At 37.3% G+C, this 21,919-nt stretch overlaps 1 protein-coding gene across 1 annotated transcript in view; it reads right to left on the bottom strand.

Annotated features, from left to right (window-relative positions):
• Positions 1-21,919, bottom strand: part of ADGRV1 (adhesion G protein-coupled receptor V1) — a 271,213-nt gene that overhangs the window by 157,007 nt on the left and 92,287 nt on the right. Inside the window, exons 63-77 of the mRNA XM_053931503.1 lie at positions 21,411-21,549; positions 21,091-21,276; positions 20,603-20,835; positions 19,948-20,096; positions 19,656-19,854; positions 18,950-19,166; positions 17,615-17,854; positions 16,055-16,204; positions 14,724-15,197; positions 13,819-13,962; positions 12,426-12,597; positions 11,910-12,045; positions 9,460-10,307; positions 1,096-1,213; positions 52-223 (exon numbers count right to left, since the gene is read on the bottom strand). Coding sequence (XP_053787478.1) covers positions 52-223; positions 1,096-1,213; positions 9,460-10,307; positions 11,910-12,045; positions 12,426-12,597; positions 13,819-13,962; positions 14,724-15,197; positions 16,055-16,204; positions 17,615-17,854; positions 18,950-19,166; positions 19,656-19,854; positions 19,948-20,096; positions 20,603-20,835; positions 21,091-21,276; positions 21,411-21,549 — 3,577 coding nt within the window. The remainder of the gene's footprint in view (positions 1-51; positions 224-1,095; positions 1,214-9,459; positions 10,308-11,909; positions 12,046-12,425; positions 12,598-13,818; positions 13,963-14,723; positions 15,198-16,054; positions 16,205-17,614; positions 17,855-18,949; positions 19,167-19,655; positions 19,855-19,947; positions 20,097-20,602; positions 20,836-21,090; positions 21,277-21,410; positions 21,550-21,919) is intronic.

Below are 21,919 nucleotides of genomic sequence, written 5' to 3'. Positions count from 1 at the left end.
TCTTGACAAATTGCAATTTATTGCTGTACATAAAGAGCAATAATTACTTACATGATCAGGTTTTATTTCAATGGAGATGTTGCACATTGTTTGACCTGCCACACAGGTTGTGGCTCCCAGCACAGATACAAGTTCATTCTCCAAGTTCACACCATCCTTCAGAAGGACAACAGCTGTTTTATTAAAGGTCACACGCCAGAAGATTGTCACATCTTCAAAAGCCCTATAAGCGAAAGAGAAGTGTATGGATGTATTGAAGGAAAGCACAAGAGATTTAGGAAACATAAATCACAGACATAATATACATTGTATGTTATTATTCAAAACTTATCATTATGGAATCAATTGCTTTACAATGAAAAAAATAGCTCTTTTTACTTAAATTTCTGCCTCTAACATCTATTTAGAGTATAAAAAAAGTAACAGAAGAAGAAAATAAACCAATTATGAGAATCCAGATTCTTCTTAATTTTTGTTTCAGATAACATGCAATTATCTGAATAAAACACACTGGTGCTTGGAAAGCAGGGATGTGCCCAAGTACCTTCACTAATACTACAGTAACCATTGGCCTAGAAAGCCAGGTAGACTTGGTCTTTCCTGTAAGTACAAGGAACTTACTATACTTGAGCATATTTATTTAAAGTACACATAAATGTACAATATATATGTGTGCTAATTAGGAAAAAAGTGAAGACATAAGCATACTGACACTTACATAACTTCTTAATTGCTCCTTGTAGTATTCATAGTTACTGACATTATACAGAGAAATGAGAATTGGAGTTACACCTTTAGCAGTGCAAATACTTTACCTTACGCAAAACCTTCACATTTGCTGACTTACAGTATAAAATTGTAAGCATTTGAGTTTTTTCCTGTTTCTATTTTATACCAATAAAGTGACAGGCCTAATTATATTTGTAACTTAAATGCTCCATTGCCAGATCTGTGAAGTTATTAAAGGAGCTGAAAGGGAAACATTTATTATAAAACTCTGTGATGAAAACCTCTTCCACTAACAGTAGCTCCTGTGATTCAAGACCATATATTATAGAGTGTGGGAAGAGTACTGGAATACGCTATTGCCTGCACCTGTTTGGTTGCCGTGCCACAGTCAGCAGCACCTCTCTGTTTTCTGAGTCTTCGTCAAGTATCAGGCCACTTTGTACTTCTGGAATGAATCCCAAAATGCCATTCTGGAGATCGCTTCCTGTGTAAGAAATAGCCCATGAAAGTAAAAAGCCAAAAAGTTAAGCTGAGAGTAAATTATACTTTTAATATGCACAACTGCTAAAATGCCAAACAGTCAGGTATCAAAAGCATGCTGTAAAGTCCTATTTTGGGACACCTCAATTCTCTTAATATTTCTATTCTCACACTCTTATACTCTTACATGCTAGAATTTCAAATTTAATATTTATAATTTCTAGATTTTATTTTAACCGCTAGAATAATAACAACTATTTTTGGAAGTAAATTCCTTATGAGAGTCCTGGCACCATTTTTGCATGTAAGCTTGTATTTTCAGCAGACTGAATTCTGTGTCCCTTGACTTCAAGAGACAAAGTGTTACAGTAACTTCCAGAACAATCTCAAAAGCCTTGCTTACAATGCCTTTATGAGGCATTCACTCCAGCTATGTTTATCATAAATCTTACAACGTTATGTCTGAACAGAAATGGGTCTCAACATATAAAGTAGGTAATGTGAATAAAGATGGGCTTCCAGTCATGTAACTTAAGCTTTCTTATTCATCCTATGCATGATGTGGGTGAACCCATCCATTTTCATAGATTATTACATCAGCTTTTCTATATGTGGAAATAGTGAGCTGCAAAACACCACATTTTTCTCAGGGGAATGCAAGTAACTTCAGAAAAACAGCAGTGGAAGATAAAAATTCCTAGTGATAATGAGGGGAAACTAATGTCTTCACAATGCTCAATCAAATACTGCCTCTAAAAGATTTCTCCTTGCAGGCAGTGATGGCTTTATTATAGAATTGAAAAGGCAATCTATTTCCACCCCAGTACTTACTAAAAGTCAATATATATAATAAGATGAACAGAAACTGTGTGTTTGCTTATGTGCATTCACAAATATTTAACCCTCTTTCTTAATATGTTCCAACTTTATGGAACTTTGTACTGTGGGTGTAACTCTAGAGCTCATTAACACACTTCTGTGGTATTCAGTACAAGCTCAAATTCCAATGTAGGTGTATACTTCTGCAGTTAACTGTGGGGGTCCAGTGGCCTGGGCTGGCCAGCGAGCCAGCCATAGCCAGGATCAAGCTGAAGCCATGGAAAGCAACACCCTAAGTTTGGGGACATTGTTTCAAGTTAGGGAGAGTTAAAGTTTGTTCCAAGGGGATCGTGGGAGTTACCATGCTAATATGAGCTACATTGCCCTGTTATGACTGCTTATAATGTTGCTAGAATGTTCCATGTTAGTGGATATAAATAGGGATTGCCCCTTATTCAAGGTCTTAATGTTTGGCTGTATTCAGGAGCACTCCTGTTACTGCGGCAGAAGAATAAAGGACCCTCGGATTTTCCACCTAAGACCTGTCACCCGCTTTTCTTCAGCACTGACCCACTGCAATCATTGCCTGTCCTTGCAGAGGTGGGAGTAGCGATGTGACAGTTTATTGTAAAACGCAGGTGAACCCGGCGGGAAGAAATGATGATGTCTAACTGTAGTTCAGAAGGTTGAATTATTTCTTTATTATAACTATACTATAATACATTAATATAATATTTAAAAGAAGATACTAAAACTACAAACCTACATGTTCTAACTACTATATCTAACTAACTCACAACTTGTGACCCTCTTGAGAGTCTAGACACAGGTGGAGCTGATTGGCCATCAGGCTCAAGCAATTGTCACCAGAATCCAATTAAGCAATTACCCCAGGTAAACAATTCTCCAAACACATTCTACATGAAAAAAACAAGGAGCAGAAATAGATATTGTTTTCTCTTTCTGTCTTCTGTGCTGCTCTATGAAAAAATCCTGAGAGAGAAAGAAATGTGTTTGCCACAACAGTTAACATGCATACCCAGGGAGCTGGTTACTTCTGTGGTAAATTCTACAGATAATGTACACGAAGAGAACGTGTTTCATATGATCTGGTTTTGTATATGATCTTGGTTGCTTCCTACACTTATCCAGCAGCAAAGTTTAATCCTAGTTCTCAATACCCACACTGATTTCTTAAGACTATCTAAATACACAAAAATCTCAGTAATGTTGAATCTTACTTTCTTGATTAGACTAAACTGAGTTAGCCTAAAATTTGTTCCAGTGCCCAACTTCTTTCTCAAACATAATCTATACTGCAGATTAGATTGGTTTATATTCAGTTGGTAAGCCTGACAGGATATCTAAAAGCTAGGGGAAATTGGAGTTCTGACAGTTCTGACAGTACTTTCTCACAGCAGCACAGTGACTGAAAGAAAAAATCTTTCTTAGAGACTAAGTATGCTAATTCCTGTCCTCCATCCCCAGAAGCAGAGGACAACTACACTGCAGGTATGAACTGCATAGTAGCAAAGAATGAAAACAGAAACTGTTTATTCTACTTTGTACAAACTCCATCCATTGTAAAAGAGAAAGGCTTAAATTAAAAATACAAAGTACGTGAAACACATCTGACAGAATGCCAATGTAATTCAGGTTAAAAGGCCCTTTAAGTCTCTAGTTCAAAACCCTTTTCAAAGTTGAATTATTTCTGAAACCAGACCGGATGTCTCAGAGGTTTGGGGCTTGAAAAAATTCCAGGGATGGAGAAACACCATGCAACTTCCCCAGGCAACCTGTGCCATTGGCTTTCTGTACTCCATAGAAAAGAATGCCCAGGCTAAATCTCATTTCAGCTTATACTCACTGTCTCCCATCAAGCACTGCTGCCATAATGCATGATTTAAATAATGGGTCAGTAAATTTTTATGTCTCTCCTCTTTTAGGTAATCTTATGGTCTCAGTAGGAACTATGTCTTCCTGTATTCAAATGTCCCATGACATTTTATTTTCAAAATCATGTTTCATAGACTAAGTTAGGAAAAGGAAGAAAAAAAAACCAGGTAAAAGAAAAATTAAAACAAGCTTAAAATATTCTGGATCCTGAGAAAGCAAAGTACTTGAAGTGGCAAAATACAAATCATCTTCTCTTTAGAAACAAACCAAGCAAAAAAACGCAGCGATCTTTTTATGACACAAACTGTCAAGAAGTGGTCAGTATTTGCAGTTATAGAAAATATTTTGGTCTGAATGCAGCACTAGAGTACTGTAAGAAAGGATCATTTGTACAATACTGTGAACAAGCCCAGTAGTTCTGTAATAGGTTCCTCTTGGACACTTTCATTTTCATACCATAAGTTAATTGGTGACTCTTCTCATAGTCACAGGTCTGTACCATAAGGTATCCCACTTATTCTTTGAATTTGAAAGTCATCCCAGGAAGAAGGGTTGGAACCAGGAAAATGGCAAAAAAAACAAATGAGCCTGCAATGCTACTCCATCTCTAACAAAAACAGTTATGGTCAGCTGTCACAGTACATCACAGTACAAGCTGGCTCATACTGGGCAATTAATTCAGATATAAATAAGAAACCCATATGGTTTCATAAACTGGCCCCTGGGTTGACAGACAGGAACCTCAGTCAATTACGTTCCATCCTAAGCTAGAGACATCTCACTTTGTCCGGGAGCTCGGCTGTGTCCAGTCAAACTCCCTTTATAAAGAGGAGTTGAACCAATAAACTCTGTCTGTTGCCACACGAACACTGGGTGTGTGGTCATCTCTTTCTCCAACCCAACACACTCGTGTTACACGTAGAGCCCGTGACATGATGCGACTCGGCCATTTTCTGCGCTCAGAGCAGGGGAGACTGAATGGCATAATAGCTGGAGAAAGCTGGTAAAGGCTACTAATGCAAACAGCATGACAGCTGGAGAAAGCTGGAGAGACAGTGGTATAGTGGTGGAATTACTGGGCAATGGAAAATTGTTGCAAGATCCTGGTGGTAAACAGCAGAGTGTGCTGTGTGGTTTCAAACCCCATTTTTGTGAATTGGAATCACCATTGGGTCTATGAGGGCCTGGACTTCTGCATCAGAAGACCCTGTTCTGAAGGTACGGACTTTCTCTCTTAAAAAAAGAGGGATTAATTACGAGTGGGCTCTGCTAGCCCTGCTCACATGGTGCAAAAGCCATGAACTGGATGTGTCCGAAGGGACCATATTAGACTTATCAAACTGGGAGCAGACTGGACGAAATATACTTGCAGTAGCCTCCATTGGTGATGACACAGCCATGGATGTTAAAAGGCCATGGAGGATCATCCTAGACTTATTAAAACAATTAAATAATGAGCGGAGAAGGAGGACAGGCAAAGCAGACACAGACCGCTGCAAAACTACCATGGGGAACTGAAAAGCCACCCCAGAGAGGGGCAATATGCTGACCGGGAGTTCTGCCTTTGCACAGAGCAATGGGGCCACCCCACACCAGGACATGCTACCAGCGGGGTGTTCCCCCACAAGGCAAGGTGGCAGGGAGATGCCGCACCGCCAATCTGAGCTGGGCAGCAGTGTGGTCATTTTTCTGTGTCCCGCTGCACCAGCACCAGACGGCCCCAGCCTCTGTGAGAACATGCCCTGCTGCAGTGGGACCGCGACTGGCCATTGCAAAGTGACTGTGGTGAGCCCCAGGGAGTGGGGGAATCCTAGCAAACTGAGAGAATCCATGGACTGCCTACACCGCAGCTGCTGACAATGCCCAGGGAGGTGACAAAACAGATTATGCAATCAAGTCACATGGAGTAATGGAGCCTGCCATGGCCCTGGCAAGCTGTGCCGCTCTGGTGGTGCTGGGATGTTCCATGCCTACACAGAGCTGTTGCACCAGGTTGAGCTGCTCTGTGGCCACACCACATACCTTTTCTGAGGCACCAGACCCCCACACAACTGTGTGAGGCTGCTGTCCCAGCTTGAGCTGCGCCATCTTAATGGCTGAGCAGCCCGGGACCATCCCGCAGTGTTATCTGCTCCCCAGAGCCACCCTTTCACTGCCTGCACCGAGCTGCTGTGCAGAGATGGACTATGCCACCACCTTGAGGGGGCCCACAATGCCGCCCTGCTCTGTGGGGCCAGACCACATGGTGGTCACTCCAACTCCACTCTGTGTTGCCATGTTGCCACCCCCCACTACCACAAGCGTGCCAGGGCTGCCTCCTCCTGAGTCCCAGTGGCCCAGCTCCAAAGCTACACTGGGAGGTGGGACACCCCCAGTCCAACCTCTGTGGAACATAGCCATGCCTCTAGTGGGTGTTGGGTGTGGCCCCACCCCCAACCCTGCCTCCATTGGCAGGCCTGGGAAATACATCACCAGGCACTGCTGGAGACATCATACCTGGGAGCAGGGACACTATCCCTACCACACCACCTCTGCTGAAGCTACAGCCTTCCCTGGAATATATGCTGGCAAGGGACACAACGGATACCAGCAGAGAATACCAAAGCCATTGTCCCTCTGCAGAATGCCATGAGAACACTGCAGCTGCTTTGTTGCTGGCAGCCCTGCCCAATCCTGCCACTGCCACAGCCTCTCCAAGCTATTCTGCATCTCCGACCATCAATTGTAAGTTTCCCAGAGCATGGGAAAAGCCTCTGTAGGGGCCCTGCCAAGCAAAAGGCAGTGGGCAAAGGCATGCAGGGGTGTGGTTCCATGGGAGCAACAGCAATCAAGCCTGCCCGAAAAAAATGGTGCTGGCCGCATGGCACAGCCATCACTTGGCGGCCAAGAGCAGGCCACTCTCTCACCAAGCCCGGCGGAAATTCAGCAGCTCCCTGTGCGCGGGCAGTGAAATGGCAAACAAAGGAACTTAACAGCACCAGCCAAAGCAATACCAACAAAGGCAGTGACAAATTCCTACCCCACATAACTCAGAAGAGCCCTACAGCCGCCCACCTGCTACTGCTTTAACTCTTCTAAGGTTCTCATACTCTACAGACTCTTACAAACTGATACTAAATTAATGAGAAGATCAGGTTAGTTTGATAGCCCCGCCCTCAAGAGAGAGGACTGCAACATTTATATGTGCTAAGGTTGAAACTGACTCATATAATGTAATTATGTTAACCAATTCTATTGCAGTTATTTGTAACAAAGGTTACAAATAGGCACAACTGTTTGCTAAATATGTCCTAGAATTCATAGCACAATATTTGTTATTATTGTTTACATATGCTGAAACCAAAATTAATAGGTCTCTGTTAGGCAATTCTGTTACAGTCACTAGGAAGGTATTATGTCTATGTTTCAAATATGGACAACGGTTTATTAAACATATCCTAGAATTTATAATAAAATATTTATTAATATTAATTATATACACAATTCAAGCAGCATACAAACTAGATCAAACTAAAAAACTCAAAGAATCTGGTCATTCTAACATTCTAGATCCATTAAAATGAACACAAAAATACTAACTTAGTACTGTCTTAAGCAAATTTCAGTTGCAAAGTTTTCAAACTGAAAATTTGTCACCTGTCATCATTTTAAAAGCTAAAAGTCATCTATTGCAGTCATCAATAACAAATTTCAAACTTCTCACAAAAGGAAGGAAAGTATATTGCTTGCACAGTTACCATAATAACTGACAAAAATAAAAATGCCTATATTTCTTTAATTATTTGTAAGTTGTTCATGTTAAAGAATTTTTGCAGTGGATATTAACAAAAGCTTGTTTTTAAAAATATAATTAGGGAAAACCTTTCCCAACCAAGTTCTTGGCCCTGATCAATCTCTGGCTGGTAAAGGAAAAATATACTATCAAACACAGATGGTTCTGTGCAAACTTTGCAAAAACTAAACATTTTTCCTTTAAGATAAACAAGGAAGCCTTGTCTGGAAGAGGTTCTTTCAAGTCCTCAATGAGAAAAAGAAGCCCTTCAGCAATAGCAGACTCTAGGTAATAGTAAAACATATACACAGTTGTAACTCTTACCTTATTAATGTTGTTCAAAAGTCCATGTTTTGTTCGTATTTTAGTTATTAAAACAAATAAAAGGGGAAAAAGGTTGGGGTGAATGTACACCCCCCTTTAAGTCCTGGGTGTTATCATGTTCTCATGTCTTTCAATCAAACATATACCAGTATTAGAAAAGGCCAAAAATCTAGTTAACTTAAATTACTTATCACTATTATTACATCCTGTGATGTTCAGCAGCTCAAACCCAAGGTAATGGTGAGAGACTTCCTCACCAATGCATGCAGGGGTCTTTGAGAGCTTATTACCTATCAGAGCATTTCAACAGACAACAGGACACATTGGATGTGTCCAGATGTATCCAGTCTGCACTACATCCTGCTCGGAACCACAGGCATCATCCTCCTGATGACCTCTCAACAGACATCACAGAGCCGCATAAGCAAGAACAATTGATAACATAACTCATGGAAATCTGGGACTCTTGAAGTGAAAGTTCATATAAGGACTTCATTTGTTTACAAATCATTTTTCCTGTTTACAAACTGTTTTTTCTGTTTACAGATTGTTTTTCTAGTAGTTGGGTTTTTCTCTAACAGTTCTAAGGATTAAATGGTTTATGGGTTAAATAGTTTCTTGTTTTTAGAGATAAGTTTTAAGTTGTAACTTCTAAGAAAACAGCCTGTGACATGTTAGCCAGAAAGAATATTAGTAGTTCTTGCCTAACAGCTCCTAGACATACATGCTGCAGCTACAGTGATACATGGCCTCATGCAAATTAACCCCATGCTGCCTTCTGTCACCTGAATTGCAAAGGGCCCTTGCAGATGGGTGACAGACAGCAGGTTGCAATTTCTAATAAAGAAAGAAAGGAGGAGATGTCACAGTATGCCATAGTACAAGCTGGCTTGTACTGGGCAATTAATTCAGATATAAATAAGAAACCCAGCTGGTTTCATAAACTGGCCCCTGGGTTGACAGACAGGAACCTCAACTAACTACGTTCCATCCTCAGCTGCAGATATCTCAGTTGTCCAGGAACTGGGCCATGTCAAAAGATCAGACTAATGAGCTATCCAGTCAAACTCCCTTTATAAAGAGGGGTTGAACCATTAAACGCTCTCTGTTGCCACATGAACATCGGGTGTGTGGTTGTCTCTGTCTCTGACCCACCACAGGCGTGTTTCACTCAGCGTTCTCCCTTCATAAAGGACAAGAACAGACATAAGCAGCACCTATAGATGTATTTTGAGTTACACTGCTAAGGGATGCTAAGTGGGATGCTTTGTGCATTAGATGCTTCCTCTCATCTGGAAAATGTTAGATTTGGGAATAGAATACTCTGCTTATTATCATATAGAATTCCAATTTTACACAAAAATTGCTATGAGAATATAAAGTTATTTACTGTTATTTAATTCAAATATATTTACTCATTTCCTGGGGGAAATAATTACCTGCAATAATTACTATTGCAAAAGCAGCAAATCCATGTTCATCCTTTCCTTCCACAATCTTAGCTCCATATTCAGGATTTGAGAGGAAAACATAAAATGATTCCTGTCCTTCAGGCTCATCATCATCAAAAATTTTTATGGACACCTGGCTTTCAGTTTCTCCATCTAGCAAAGTCAGAGAGATTGTCTGCTCTTCAAAATCTTCTCCTTCCATTGCCCATGTGAAGTTTGATTTTCCATAAACATTTCCAAAAGGATACGAATCTACTCCACTCTGTGCACTCACTCCCCCAAAGGTTTTAACAGTAATTTTAATATCACCAGTAAATCCCTTGGTCCTTCTGATCTGAAGCACTGCTGTGTTGGAGATATTGTTGCTTGTATCTTCTTCAACATAAATAAACTCTGGCCCCAAACTTAGTATTCCATGATGAATATCATTAGCCAGGATATTAATTGTTGCAACACTGAAAGCTGGATTCAAACGTGGACTCCAGTCAAGGTTCACAGGCTGAACATCTAGAATTTCCACAGAAGTCAAATTTACAAAAAAAAATTCTTGTATTTCAGACACAGTGTCATCAATTATTGATATTTCTATCACCGCATTTGTCTGAAAATGTAAAAACATAAGCTCTCCATTGTAGATGGGTATAAAGTCTTCTAGTGGTTTGGCACTTCCTGGAATGGTCTGATATGTCAGTTTAGTGAGATTACTTTGAAAACCAAACAATCTTTGGACATGTAGTCTGACTACCTGGACATCTTCTTCAACTGAAACTAATCTTGAGTTAAGATCAAACTGGAAGATCCCCATTGGCTCAATTTTAGCTATCGTAAATCCTGATCTGAAACAGAAACATCACATTGAGAGAGAAATACAAATAATGAAAAGCATGACAATCAAGCATAATAATTTTCAGTGAGCAATCAATAATGAGTGTAAGAAAGTGACTTAAAAAATGTGTAACAGTAGAGGGAAGAAATAGAAATCATACAAAGCAAGACATAAAAATGTTCCCTAAAAAATGCTTTTGTAATGTTTGTGCAGCTCTCCAGAGGCTTAATGCATCCTAAGTAAGAACAGGATACTGAGTAAATGATACATTAAATATGGTCTTCCTGACAAAATGGAGAGGCAAAGGAAAGTAGATTTTCCTACCATGGACATAATACAGGAATATAATACAGCCACTGCAAGTAATACCAGTTTTAAACACTGAACAAACCTCCTGTACCAAGGGAAAGCTTTGAAGTAGAGGGATGCTTGAAGATCTACAGTTTTAGCCAGGAAGCTAGAGAAGGACAAGAAGTTATTTTAAAATATATAGTAAGGCTTTGAAATACTGCCTCTTTACAATATTACTCAAAGTACTTTTTTTCCAGATCTGAGTCTTGTTTTCAATATCAGTTTAAGCTGTACTTTGTTCATATTAAATATATTCCCTTCTTATTACAAAATATTAGACTGACTCTGTTAAATCTTGTGTCATCCCCTTCTCTCTAGAACTGAACCATTATTGAATGCCAGAGGCATTCAAATGGCACAATTACAGTGAGTGGATTTGGCTAACAGATGAGACTCTTCCACCACTTAGGAAGCCAAAAAACCTTCAACGTAATTGTGAGCTTTACGTCTTGTGGGATGCAGTCTTAAGTTTTCTAGGAAAGGTTATTCTCATACAGTCAAGGTATTTGACTTGCATAGTAAACATGTGCTTGAGGACTCAAGTCCATAGGATGGACAAACCTAGGAGAAAGAGTCAGTTTGAGGAATTTAGGCATCTAGTTCACTCCTGACTTCAGGAGTGAATCCTTCAGATTTGCCAATTCAATTTTAACATGGTGACCTTTCTCCCTACAGTGTCACTCTATGCCCATTTTTTATACATTTTCGTCTTCAATAAGGAAGAGTGGAAGTAGTTTGAAGAACAGATAACAATTTAAGTGAGAAAAAAAAATACACTGAATGTAATGTTTTAATCTTTCAGAATAAAAAGGGGGATTAATATAAAATTTTAGAGCAATTATTAGTTAATTTGATTCCTTTTAAATAACAGTTGTCATCTAAGATCTTCTAAATATGGATTTTTAGGAACACTGAAAATTGACAGTTTATTTCATTCTTCAGCTTCCTGGTTAAAACTGTTGATCTTGGTTCTTCAGCCTAACTGTCTTTCCTAACTGTCTCCATCATTCTAGGTATCTCAGATCCCAATGCCAGGAAACAGACTGGAACTGAAGAAAAGCCTCAATTCCGGGCAGATCAGATCTGCAGTACTGACATTTGTTTCCATGTGAGATAAGACATAGAAATTTATCAAAAAAGGAACTCCAATTTGCTAGCTACCAATAAAATTTAATATGGATTTGTATGAGGTATATGCCTCTATACATGTCATAATTCTTACAGCATCAGTGCAACTCAAAAGTGTAAATAATATCCTTACCTCAGGCGAGCCCCACCAGACACATTGCTGTGTACTGATGTTAAAGTGATGGCAAATGTCTCAGATTTATTTAGGCTTGGAGTAGCCTGAAAGGAAATGACTTTACTTTCCTCCCCAGAGGAAAATACAACAGTACCTGAAAGGAGAATGATTGAATCAGTCAAAATCACGGAACGGGAATTCTATTTTTACCTGGAAATACACTGACATAGGGACTTTAGTCACAATTCCACTACACTGAGGTGAAGAAATCCTCATGATAAGGGTCTTTCCTATAGAAAGCTGTCCTTCAGGGGCATAGCATTGTGTCTATGAAGAAAAGTTGTTTTTTTTCTCATAAAGTAAATATGTCCCTTACAGATAAAAATTGGATCACACAATTTCATTCTAATGACTCTTCATTAATAATAGAAACATGCAGAGCTAGAAATAACTAAAAGGTGTTATCATCATTTAGGCAGCTGTCAAAGCTGTTGTCCTTGTAGCTGTACATAACTTGTTGCAGCAATTACTCACCAAATGAAGGAGTAATATTGCCTAGTTTAACAGAGTCAGTGACTAGGTCTGGTGGGCATCCTGAAATCCAGCTGACTATTACAGAGCCATAAACTCCTCTTCTGGTTATGACAGCATGGCCTGTCCCTGCTACAATATTTGTAAGTCGTAATATCACAGATTCAAAGCCAACCTGTAGAAACATTGTAGATTTTATCAGAAAATGAATAAAAATTGACAATAACATACATGAAAACATAGTACCTTTTGTAAAATGGGCACCTTACAATAATGGCACATGCATATAAAAATATATATATGTGCATGTATCTATGGACATATGAATATGCTCTCTTGAAAGAGCTCATATGAGCTCTTTAATAATACTTGCAAGTTTTAGATTTCTGGCAACTAGATTGCAGGGAAAAGGAACAAGTATGAGTGACATTTCAATACTGAAAACACTGAATACAACCTGTATCTCTTGTTTAGAAGAAAATAAATCAAGACTGCCCTCAGTGCTCACAGGTAATAACTGTACTACTGTCTCTCTACATATATAGATATATACATATAATTAGGTCTAACATAAGTTATTAATTATGTATCCAGTGAAAAGTAAGTTGTTGCCTCATGACACTGTACACAAAATTATTCTTGCTACTGTGATCTACTTTTCTTTTTCTCTGAGCAGCAAATAGAGTGAAGATAATTTGTATATTCTAAAAGCAATGATAAATGGATATATGGTAGTATATGGTATACAATGGTAAACTATATACAGAAAGACTATTTGACTTAAGTTTCATTGTAAATTAAAAACCACAACAATGCTTCAAGATAATTAAAGTAATTAAATAAAAACTTCAATAAAATTTTAGAGTTAAAACCTCATCTTGCCTTTGCCTGACATAAAAAAAGGGAATGGCAGCACACATACCATATCAAAGTAGCCAAATTATCTTTTCTCACTCTCATACAAAATAGACAAATGGAAAATTTATCACTCAATGATTACGAAATTTACTGACATCTGCATTAACACTGAATATATATTCCATCTCTTTTTGCACGTAATACTGAGTACATGCTATTATCTGCTTTGGGGTTGGCATACTTATAGAAACATTATCTAGATTTACTTATTTTCCTTTAAGTCTTAGAACTCCCCTTTCATGTAAATATTTACACTACTTACATTTTATAGATGAAGAGGCCATTGTATTAAAATGTTTCTGTAAGAATTTTTATCAGAGGAAAGAATAACACACAGTGCAAGTAATTACAGGAATGATCTCTTCCATCATACTGATTACAATGAAAACTTCAGTGAGTTCTTATAACAGGTCTCTTCTGCAGTGAAGTGTACCTTTCTTCTGTGATAGGAACACGACACCACAACCAGGCTACTGACCTGTGAATTGGCAGCTTCCTCAGGAACAAGCAGCACAGCAGACTTTGCTATTCCTAATATTTTAGGCACATCCTTGGCACTTCCTCTAACCAGGCTTACATTAGTCAGTTCCAGAGTAAAATTCAAGCCAACTAAAATAAATGCCTTTGAGAGAAAGAATTTAATTAAAAAGATAGAAATTTAATTCCACTAAAAACATACAATCCAACAATGCAAAATAATTAAAAAAGCAACCTGCAGATTCTTGTTTGCTTACATACAAAGCAGCATTTTCCAGATAAGTGTTTTGTTGATTATGTTTCTCAAAGAATTACAGTTAAGCCATCAATGTAGTGAAAGTAATCTGCCAGCAGTTTGCTGGAATATGAATTTGTAAAGCGACTATTGCCATTTTAAAAAGTTGTATCTGACACTCTGGGCCTTGGTTTGATTTTAATCCTTAGGATTAAAAATATTTAAGATCGTTGCATCTTAATATTTAAGAGCATGTAAGAGTGGATGTAAAACTGTAATAATAATGATAAACAACATGGAAACACAGAAGACTGCAGGTACATTTATCATCTTCATTGGTCACAAATGACAAATCACTATTTACAATCCAAAGGAACTTAAGAAAATATTTGCATTCATATAATAAGATATTGAACTCATAGTAACACAAAACAACAGTGTAAGAAAACCTAAAATATTTGAACACATGCATAGCAGTGATTTTGCAATTATTATCAGAAGATTTGATATTCAAATACAGTTCTACTCCATAAAGAGGAAATTCATAACACCAAAACTCTATTTCCTGCTTCTTCAAAGCCGATACTAGCGAGAGTGTTTTATCTTATTTGTATTGTGATGAAACACATGGAAACAACAGATATCATAGGAGCTAAAAGAGTAAAACACACCTGGTTGTTTATTGGCACTCTTTTCACTTCAAAGCTGGCGCCATCCTTTATTGTGAGGAATCCCACCTCATTCTCGGGTTCAATTAGTGCTTCATCATGAAGGGATATGACACGGTACTCAACCATTACTTCTCCAAATGACCCAGCATGCCGAGTTACATTAATCTGAATATACCGATTCATGGCATTTTCTACCAACACTGACTGCTGATCAGAGTACAGGGCAAACACTCCATAAGGATCATCATTTGCAAACACTGTGATCTTTGAAATTCCTTTCTCATGGTCTAAATCTGCTCCACCTTCCACTGAAATCAGCTGTACCTCATAGCTTTCATCCAATTCTGGAACATCATCAGGTAACAGGTAGATAATTATCTCAGCTGTACTCTGCTGGTCAGCAATGATAACAGATCCCTCTGTCTCAAGAAAGTCACCTGTGATGTCAGATTCACTATGTATTTCCCAGTAAACCTGAAATTAGTATAGAAAATGCAAAATATAAAAGAAAGAAAAATTACCTCCAAAGTCAGAAACTTGTAAATTCAGGTTTCAGTATAGACACGATATGGAACAGACTGCTTTTAAATGGGTAAAATAGCAATTGTTTTGGGTATGCATAGGAAGAATATCCAGTCACACAGAATATCTTTCAAAAGAGTGTGTTATTTCATTAACAGTCGTAAGAATATAAATATTTCCTTTTTCTAGATTCAGAAGATTTATGGAAAACTATGTGGAATTTATGAACATTTTTCAAAAAGTATTTCTCTTTTCTCACCAAAACAACCTAGCTGTTTTTTCCCTTTCCAGTATTCCTCGCATAAGAAAGGAATGAACTCTCATTAAACACAGCAGATGTTTCTATCAATTGATCAATTTATTTTAAATTAAATTATTTCCTGTTAAAATGCTGACTTCTAAACAACTTCAGGTAAAAAACCAATGTGCATGATGGTTCAGAAAATTCTGATTCTGTCTAAAAAAGTAAAGTGCAATGACATTAAAGACAACTCACTATGAAAGTATTGTCTTTTCATTCTCCCATCAAAAGAAACTGGGAGAGAAAGAAAGTGAGAGCAGTATGGCAGTATTGAGAGCAGTATTGTTTTTCTTTTATTTCCCCTGACCAGGGAAGACTGAATTTTACTCTCCAAACCACAAGTACTAGGCCTAAGCCCTTCCTAAATTGAGTCCAAAAGGCAACATTAAAAAAAAAAAAAAAATTTAGAAACAAGCAATTGAAAGGCACAGAATGAGATATTTTTCCATACATTGACACCAAGGACGATTTCAGATTACATTGTTTATTAGGAAAAGAGTGAGAATACCGTTATGTTCCCCAGAATGCCTTGAATTCGTTTGACAAACAGTGTAATATTTTGTGGCCCTTCGTCTCCTGAGGGTTCTGCATAGCTACTCTCAGTTAATGATTCAGGAGCAAACTGTACAATTCCATTTGGATCACCAAACTTCTCTACCTGTAAAAAGGTAAGCAAACATTAAAAAAACCTAGAAATGTAGCATGAGTTGTGTTCTTGTTCAAACTACTGAGATTTTCACTGCTAGATGCTACAGGGGCACATATCTCTAAGTTCTAAAAACAGCAGAGAAAATTCTGAATGTCCCTTTTTCAGTTTTCAGTTCCCCTGTCCAAGAAGGAAAAGAATAGAGTTTTATTTAAAGTGCTACATCTGAATATTTTGATTTAGGAAATATATTTTGATAAAGCAGGAAATGCTCAGGCAGCTTGCGCTAGTATACAGAAACTCTTCTAACACTATCAGTTTACAAGCTCAGCACTATGGCAAAGGGAACTCATCCACATCCATCTGCATGAGCCATTAGCTGCAAAAAGAATTTGGGGTAACATAACTTCCAGAAGGGGATTGTGGAAATAAGAGCTAATTCCATCAACACCTTACAGACCAGATAATAAATAAAAATACAATTTCTAGGAGAGACTTTTTTGAGAGTTTCTTACAGCAGCTTTATAAATACTTCTTTAGTTGCAGTATCCCTAGAGCACTGATTTGTCTGTGATAGCTCCCAAAAACATCTACATTTCTCTTGTACTGTGAGAAGTCAGATTTTTCTCCCTTCCTCTGAAGAGATGTCAAGAGTGACAATGTCCTACTTGCAACTGCTGAGGGGTTGGAGCCTTGTGCTGTGTGGGCATGTCCAGATCGCTTTTATCTACCACACACACAGATGGTTGGTGCAGGCCAAGTGGTCCAGCATGGAGAGTTTGTCCATCATTGTTTTTCTGCTGTCTCAGGGTTTGAAGAGGAGTGTGTATGAAGATGATTGGTTCATCATTGTTTTTCGTTTGCTCAGTGGAAAAAGACATTTTGTCTTTGTCTCAGTGGAGTTTTGGTGTTGAGCACCTTTTTGTGCGTAAAACACCCTCTCTATTGTATATCTTTGTCATTAATATTGTTGCTGTTACTATTTGTTTTTCATTTCATTGTTGTTTTCAAGTAAATTTTTCTTATCTTGGCTCAGAAACTCTGCTTTTTGTCTCCCTCTCACGAGAGGGGGTAGGGGAAGGGAAGCAGTTGAGTGGTGTTTAATTTCCAGCTGGGTTTAAACCACAACAGATGACAAAGATATTGACACATAGAAATATGGGCTCAATACATGCTCTCTCCAAAGAGAACTATAGAAAACTGCAAATAGGAGAGCCAGCTCACTGCTTTTATTCCAGTTTTTACTGATAGATTCTCTGCCCTTTTTCTTTCAGAACTGAACATAATATACCAAAATAGTACAAAGGTCAAAAAAGCCAAATTACTAAGTAATCATTGTGATTAATTTTTAAAAGCTTTGCAAATATATAAATACCAATATCAACGGAAATCTCTGAAGAGAGAGAAGCGATAGTAACTTACTATTAATGTAATGCTGTTTGCCTTAGAATCTATTTCTGTTTCACCTTTCCTAAGGCTCAGTCGAATAATGAAGGTTTCCTGAACTTCAACTTCTTCATGAGGATAGATTTGTAGATTAATTATTCTCAGACCTCCTTCTCCTTCTTCAAAATAGAATGTTCCATTCACAGGGTCACCAATGTCACTATTCAGAGGAGACAAAATCTCTTCTGAATTGGGTCCCAAAATGTCCCAGTTAATCTATGGAAGAGATCAGTTTCAGATTTGGAGGGGTGATACATTATAACAGCATCCCAAGGGGAAAAGTGACAGAGTACCAAAAGTACTTAGCCATGTTTAAATCTTTGCTATTAATACAGGATACAAAATAGCCATAATTAATTCTATGGGGTAAAATATAGAAGCCTTTGAAAAAGTAAAAATGACAGTTTACAAATGGGAATTTTAAAGTGTTAGTCACAATGCCAGTCTATTAAATTCTAGATGTTAGTAATAGAAAAGAAACTAAGATTTCTTTAACATATAGCAAGAATCACTAGTGGCCACTGTCTATTTCTCTTCTCTTTCATGACTTCTTTTGCAAAACTTCATCAGTACTCATGATCAAAACAATTTCCCTCTGAAGTGTGATGTCAAGTCTAAAAATGACAAATATTTTCTATCATAAAAGTTTTTAATCCTTCAGATTATGAAGAAAATTATGAATCCTCCATATTTCTTCAGTCTGATTAAAAGCCACAGCATTTCCAGCAATTCCCACAAATTAGATTGCTTTTAAGGAGGTTATATTCAGGACTTGACAATTATTATTTTGTTAATTTAAGTGTTTTCTGCTTTTCTCCAATGACTTCTAGAAAAAGTCAAAGACTGAGGCAATTTTTATATATGGAGGAGTTCATGGCTTACAAGGCAAATTTTCCAATTATTTGACAAGACTGTGAAAGGCCCACCATGTTCTATATTTATATTTTCACTTTATAAGTGGCCTGTATAGAGTAAAAAAATACTCTACAAAACTCACAGCAAGCAATTTCCTGTACTACTACTTAAACTTGTAGTAGTACATGAGGTTAACTATAATTTTGAAGGATTAGGAGCTAATTCAAAACAATGTACACAATACCATAATAAAAGAAGGGAAGCAGGAGAAGAAAGAGGATTTTAAATGGGTAACAACACTTTCTGTTATACTGCAGCTCTATGCAATTCATGGTTACTAAAATGCTGTAATTATACGATTAGACATCAGTCACTAAGAAAGTTCTTAAAGCAAAATGAAGGAGCTTTTTGACATAGTTATTGAAAAACTTTCAGTCCTTTACAGGCAAGACCCACCTGTGCCTCCACCAACTGCCCAGTCCTTTCCACCACCAGGGACACCGTTGTGGTTGCATCAGGGTTGGGAAGAATAATTTGGCTTTGGTTGAGAAATCGGACCATGCCCTGGGAAGAGTCACTTTTTGCAATGGTGACCTGGCTCACCAGGTGGAGCCCCAGGACGGCTCCACCAGTGGCTCCTGTCAGTTGGATTTCAAATTGCTCTGCAAATTCACTGCACAGAGAAAAAAAAAAAAAAAAAAAAAAGACATTCTGAGATATCTGAGAGAAAAGAAATCATCTCCATAGGTGCAGTGCAGAAGATTCCTTCTAGTTGCATAGAATGGTGATATCTGAAATAAAAATATTTCAGATATCACCATTCTGAAATTCTGTCATTCTATTTTCTACTAGTGTTAAGTTAAACAAAAATATGGAAAAATATTTTATTCTTCATAGCAGTACTGTTGACACCAACATTTCTTATAATGTAATTAAAAATCGTGCTTGATTTCATACTATTTAACAGGAACTATGAAACTGTAATATAACATCTTTTTTTCCCCTTTAGGTGATTTTCTCCCTTAGGTTGTTTTTATAGCTCTGCAGAAATTTGTTTTTCAATTACAGCTCAATACACACATATATGTAGATTTTTTAGTGCATGCTGAAAAAGACTTAATCAGAAGTAAATTGGTGAATAAATATGTGAAAATTTCATTACCTTTCTTCATCATTTACAATAGAGATGTAAATAAAAGACTGGTTCTGTCCATGATAAAAAATTACAGTATTATTATGAATGATATAGTCAACACCATGAAGTGCAGAAATACTTCGAGAAAGAAAATCAGCCGTGACATTGCCATAAGTTCCACACTTCCGCAAAACAGGAATGATGATTAATCCAGCATCCTCTTCCACTATAAAAATAATTGAGAAAAAATTATGTAATTTCAAAATTCATGCCATAGCCTTATCTTCCAAAATATAGAGAGAATTTACAGTAAACTTACCCTGTAGAAGGACATGCTGCGGATCAAATTCTATGATACCTTCAGCATTGTCATTTTTTGCAATAGTGACCCATACTGTGGAGATATTTCCTATTATTGGAGGTTGATCCACCTGTAGACCATTCTCTCTTACAGTAAAATCAAATCCACTTGCAAGAACATAAAAAGAAACCAATATAAAAATACATTTTAAACTTCTTGTGAAAGTATAAAGATGTGTGTGTGACAGTTTTTGAATTACTGCAAATAACTTTATTTTCTGCCAGTTACCACTGAAGATTTTTTTGTCACATTTCTTCATATTATTATGTTTGCAAGAATTATTACTAGAAATGTGTATCTTTCATTTGTTCTTTCTCTTTCATCTTTTTAATGGAATTTCTTGCAACTTGGCAATTTGTATCTAATGTATGGATTTTAAGTTTTAATGAATCTCAATCAGCAACATCTTTATACTAATAAAGTTAAAATAATTTGGTTTACCATACCCCATTTTCTATTATGATTACAATTATAGCTGTCTTACAAAATTTTACAGTAAAACAGATGAAATGTCTAGCAGTGATTTATTCAGGTAGATCAAAATCCAAATATAGTTTGTTTTTCTCATTTGTTTTTCTGCTTGTAAAAAATCAACTGGAAATTTTAACTTTACCTTCCTTGGAGTTCCACTTCAGTAATCATCAATGAAAAGTTTTCAGGACCTTCAGGAAAGTCATCATCATGAATTTCAATCAAAATAATTTTACTTTCCTCTGCTGGTTCAAACACTATTTCCCTTACTGTGGGAGTAAAATCCATTCCTTCCTCTGCAGTCCCATTTATTATCTGAAAGCAAAGATGCACTCTGCCATAGGATCCCTTGGAACGCACAACAGTGATGTTAACCTGAGGAAAAGATAATTAAAAATGGCTTTGTTTTCTGTTACAGTTGCCTTTACAAGATGTTCTAAAGTCACCTTTTCAATGGTTCTGTCAGGTAACGACAATATGATTTATCATGTACAGAGTACATGTAATTTAGCAGACAGCCACAGTCATTTTGGGGACCAATTTCTTTTCTTTCTGAAGTTGAACATAATTCTAGCAACAATACTGTTATCTATCAGTAATTTTATATAAGAAAGAGTTTTAATCCAATACCCATTTTTCATCTTCTGTTGTTAGTAATAGTTCATGGGAAAATGTAAACTCTCCATATGGATAATCACTGGCGGCCATGGTAATATTTGCTGTGCTGCTAGATTCATTTATGAGTCCTCCATCACTGATTCTGGTTAGTTGAAACTGGTAGTTATGCTTTTCCTCAGGACAGTTGTCATCTACAGCCTACAGGAAAGAACCAACAACAGCTAAAAGGATTTAAAACATTGCCAAAGAGAAATATAAAAATTTTTGCCAAGATCCTAAGAAAATAAAAGAAAGTACTTGAAATCGCTACTGGTATCAGATATCTCATATACCTGTATTAGAACAACTGCTGCAGACTGCCTATCTCGCATGGTCAAGGTCCCCGATACCTCAATAAATTCTGTCTGATGAGGAGGTGTTATATTCCAATATATTATGATCTCCCCAAAAATCCCTGGGCCACGTACCAGGCTGCAGGTAAGGACACAAACACAGATTTTATTTTTACCTTTAGTATTTAATATCCAATACAGAGATAGTATATCATACTGTTGTGCATGGAAGGAATGTTATCAGCACTATGAAAGCTTGAGTTTTAATGTATTTAATCACTATTAGGAACATGAGAATTCCCTTTTCAGATATTTTCAGAACATCTCTGAAGTTCTTTTTTATTACTCTGTGTTTGGAGGCATCTCCGTCTGTATTTTTACCAAGAGGTCTTTCAAGTTTCTTTCCACATGTAGCCCAAAGATAGGACCTGAAAACTGATATCTCTTTGTTCTACTCTGCTTTTCCAGAGATAGATTTGCAAAATAGAAGGGAAATATGATGTCAGGGT

This window comes from Vidua chalybeata, chromosome Z, assembly GCF_026979565.1.
Source record: "Vidua chalybeata isolate OUT-0048 chromosome Z, bVidCha1 merged haplotype, whole genome shotgun sequence".
Taxonomy (NCBI): Eukaryota; Metazoa; Chordata; class Aves; order Passeriformes; family Viduidae; genus Vidua; species Vidua chalybeata.
Note: the sequence above shows the minus strand (reverse complement) of the source record. Positions and strands in the feature narration are given on the sequence as shown.